This window comes from Populus alba, chromosome 12 (genome assembly GCF_005239225.2).
Source record: "Populus alba chromosome 12, ASM523922v2, whole genome shotgun sequence".
Taxonomy (NCBI): domain Eukaryota; kingdom Viridiplantae; phylum Streptophyta; class Magnoliopsida; order Malpighiales; family Salicaceae; genus Populus; species Populus alba.
In genome coordinates, this window is record NC_133295.1 from 2,624,816 (window position 1) to 2,627,764 (window position 2,949).

The following is a 2,949-nucleotide window of genomic DNA, read 5'->3' on the forward strand; positions in this document are numbered from 1 at the left end:
AAAAATATAGATATAAGAAAAAAACTCTAATTACTTCAATTTTCCAATATCAAGGGGGGGCATCTCTATAGCTCTAACAATCCTATTGAAGATTTGTCAGTTCTTGATTGAAAATTACAACACATTTCACAAATAAAATTACAACATGTTGTGATTGCTCCTGAATGCCTGGAATTCTGATTGAGAAACTTAATTTCGTTGCTATTTCTATTGTGGAGTTCAAATACTTAAGAATAGGGAGTAAGTGTTTTTTTCTTTTTGAAATTGATTCCCTTGGGTAATGCCAGACATTTATTGTCATTTGAGCAGTGAAATTAGACAGATGAGTACTGACGATGATCCATCAACTCCTCTTCTTGATGATCAACATGCTGACGACTCAAATGGCATTACCGTGCAGGAAAAGATCAAAATAACAGAGGCATTATTACCGTGCAGGTAAATGAACATCAAACAAAATTAGGAGTAATTCCTAGCAATAATTAGGGGTGTATATGGGTAAGGTTTGGGGCAAGTTTTCAACCTAAAAAAAACTCAAAACCATACTACTCATCCTGTCCTGGTTACCGCGGAGTCGGATCTGGATATCCATAACAAATCGGGTAAAAATCTGCCCCTATTAGGGCTTCTTGTGTTGGATACTCTATAAGAATATCTCCATCGAGAAGTTATCCAAAAAAAAATAATTTACAACCCATGGATTTTTAGTATGTATAAGATTGTATTCAGTGTGTAAATTGAAATGGATGGGGATCAAATTGTATTGTTTTAAGAGTAGATGTCCCATTCATTCAGTTAAGTAATCTTCTTAATTTGTTAGCCAACTCTCCAATCTGTTATTAACGGAGAGTCAACTACAAATTGGAAGTGTAAGAGTTGGATTGAAAAAAATTCATTACAAGGACATAATTGATCGAAACTGAAAACTTGGGAGACTATGCTTTTTGACTATCCAGTATCGAGGGAATCATCTCCATAGCTACTATGCTCTAGCAATCCTATTGAAGATTTTCAGTATCTAGCTAAATGGGAAAAAATTCTAACATATTTCATAAATAAAAATTACAACATTTTGTGAATGCCTGGAATTCTGATTGAGTACAAAGTTTAATTTTGTTGCTATTTCTATTGTAGTTCAAATACTTGAAAATAGATCACAGGATTTTTTTTTAAAGGAGAAATCGATTTCCTTGTGTAATAATGACAAGACTTTTATTGTCATTTGAGCAGTACAACTAGACAGAACGGTGGCCGTGGTTCAGCAAGCACTTCCATTGATACCGTGCAAACTACCAGCTGTCAGGAAGAGATATGTATCTACCATGTTCCGGAAAAAATTAGGCGAGTAAATAGTCATGCCTATGACCCTCAGGTAATCTGTATAGGCCCAATTCACCAAGAGAAAGAGGTTGAATTTATGAAAAAACTGAAGGGAGCGTATTTCGACCAATTCCTTAACAGACTCCCTGAGGAAAAAAGGGCAGTTTTACAGCAGGGACTTGAGAGCACCATTAAAGATTGTGTAGATGAAATCCGCAAATGCTATGCTGATGATTTTTCATTAGATGAAAAACCATTTTTGAAGATGATTAAATGTGATGCTGTATTCATCCTCGAGCTCTTCTTGAAGACCGGAGAATATGAGAGAGATGGAAACAAATCTCAAGACGGAAATAAGTACGATTATATAATAGGTAATCCCTGGCGGGAAAATGCTGTTCAACTGGACCTGATATTGCTCGAAAACCAGCTGCCGTTCTTCATTCTTGATAAATTATATAAAATTGCCACCATACACATTAAACCGGCCGGTTGCTGTTGTTTCCTGGAACTTGCTTGCCAGTACTTTAAGAAGTACGGGAAGAAAGAAACCAATCCTCATAAAATATTACATTTCACTGATTTGGTAAGGTTTTTTCTGTCATCCGGACACCCATGTGCAGATTCTAGTACGCAAAATACCTGTTGTAAAAGAGCAACTAGGCTGGAAGAAGCAGGAATGAAGTTCAAGCCAATGGAAGATGCATGCTTACTTGACATAAAAGCATGGAGTGGAGGCCAGGAAAGAGAAGGTATCAAGGAAGGTGAGTTGCATATTCCAATCCTTGAGATTGACGAATATACTGAATGTCTCTTACGAAACCTTATGGCGCTGGAGCAATGTCATTTTCCTAATGAAGCGTACATCTGCCAGTATGCTAACTTCTTGGATTCGCTTGTGGATAATGATAAAGATGCAGACTTGCTCATTGAAAGTAAAGTTATTATTAATAGGCTCGGAGAAAGTGCTGCTGTGGCTAAGCTGATTAACAACCTTTGCCGAAATATCATAGTTATTACTAATGAAGTTCCTTCATGTTATAACAGTCTCGCCAAAGAGTTAAATGATTACTCTGATATCTGGTATAACCAGATTAAGGCCTACCTCAGAAGACATTTTTTCAGGAATGTTGTCGCAGGCACTGCAACTGTTGTAGGATTGATCGTCCTGATTATAAAAATCGTCAAGTTTAGTCGATCCTTTTAGTAATACTCGAGGTTCGAATGCTTCAGTGTCTGTAGAATTCCTCTTCCCCTTCTGTAAATAAATCTTAGTTCACTTGTTTTATTGTAAAAATAAGAGAATAATCATTAGTATTGTACTTTGTTGGAATCAACTTTAAGGAACATTATATAGTGTATCTATGTATTTTTGCATCTATGATCTATCCATCAACTATTAATTGCTTATGTTTTTCTGATGGTGGATTCCTACATGGCGTTTGAGATCATCCACCTACATGGACAGACAAACAGGGACGATCACCAGACGAACAACTGATAACACTGTCCAAAGCGTGCGAATCCTGCGTCATCGGATATGAGGATCCTTGTAGGTGGATTCTCAAGAAGTAACAATTTTCCGTTGGCGGACTAGACCTTGCCAACTCCAAACAACAATGAAACAAA

The 2,949-nt window shown here is 36.7% G+C and overlaps 1 protein-coding gene across 1 annotated transcript; it reads left to right on the forward strand.

The window, feature by feature from the left end:
* Window positions 1–322: 322 nt before the first annotated feature.
* LOC118033598 (UPF0481 protein At3g47200-like) lies at window positions 323–2,527 on the forward strand. Its single transcript, XM_035038621.1, has 2 exons — window positions 323–438; window positions 1,231–2,527. The coding sequence occupies exons 1-2, from the start codon at window positions 323–325 to the stop codon at window positions 2,525–2,527; spliced, it is 1,413 nt and encodes a 470-aa protein (XP_034894512.1).
* The last annotated feature ends 422 nt before the right edge of the window (window positions 2,528–2,949 follow it).

Bases quoted from the DNA above. Each gene is read 5' to 3' on its own strand.
- LOC118033598 (XM_035038621.1), top strand. From the start codon at position 323: ATGAGTACTGACGATGATCCATCAACTCCTCTTCTTGATGATCAACAT. The intron at 439-1,230 runs GTAAATGAACAT...TCATTTGAGCAG, and splicing joins GAGGCATTATTACCGTGCAG to TACAACTAGACAGAACGGTG.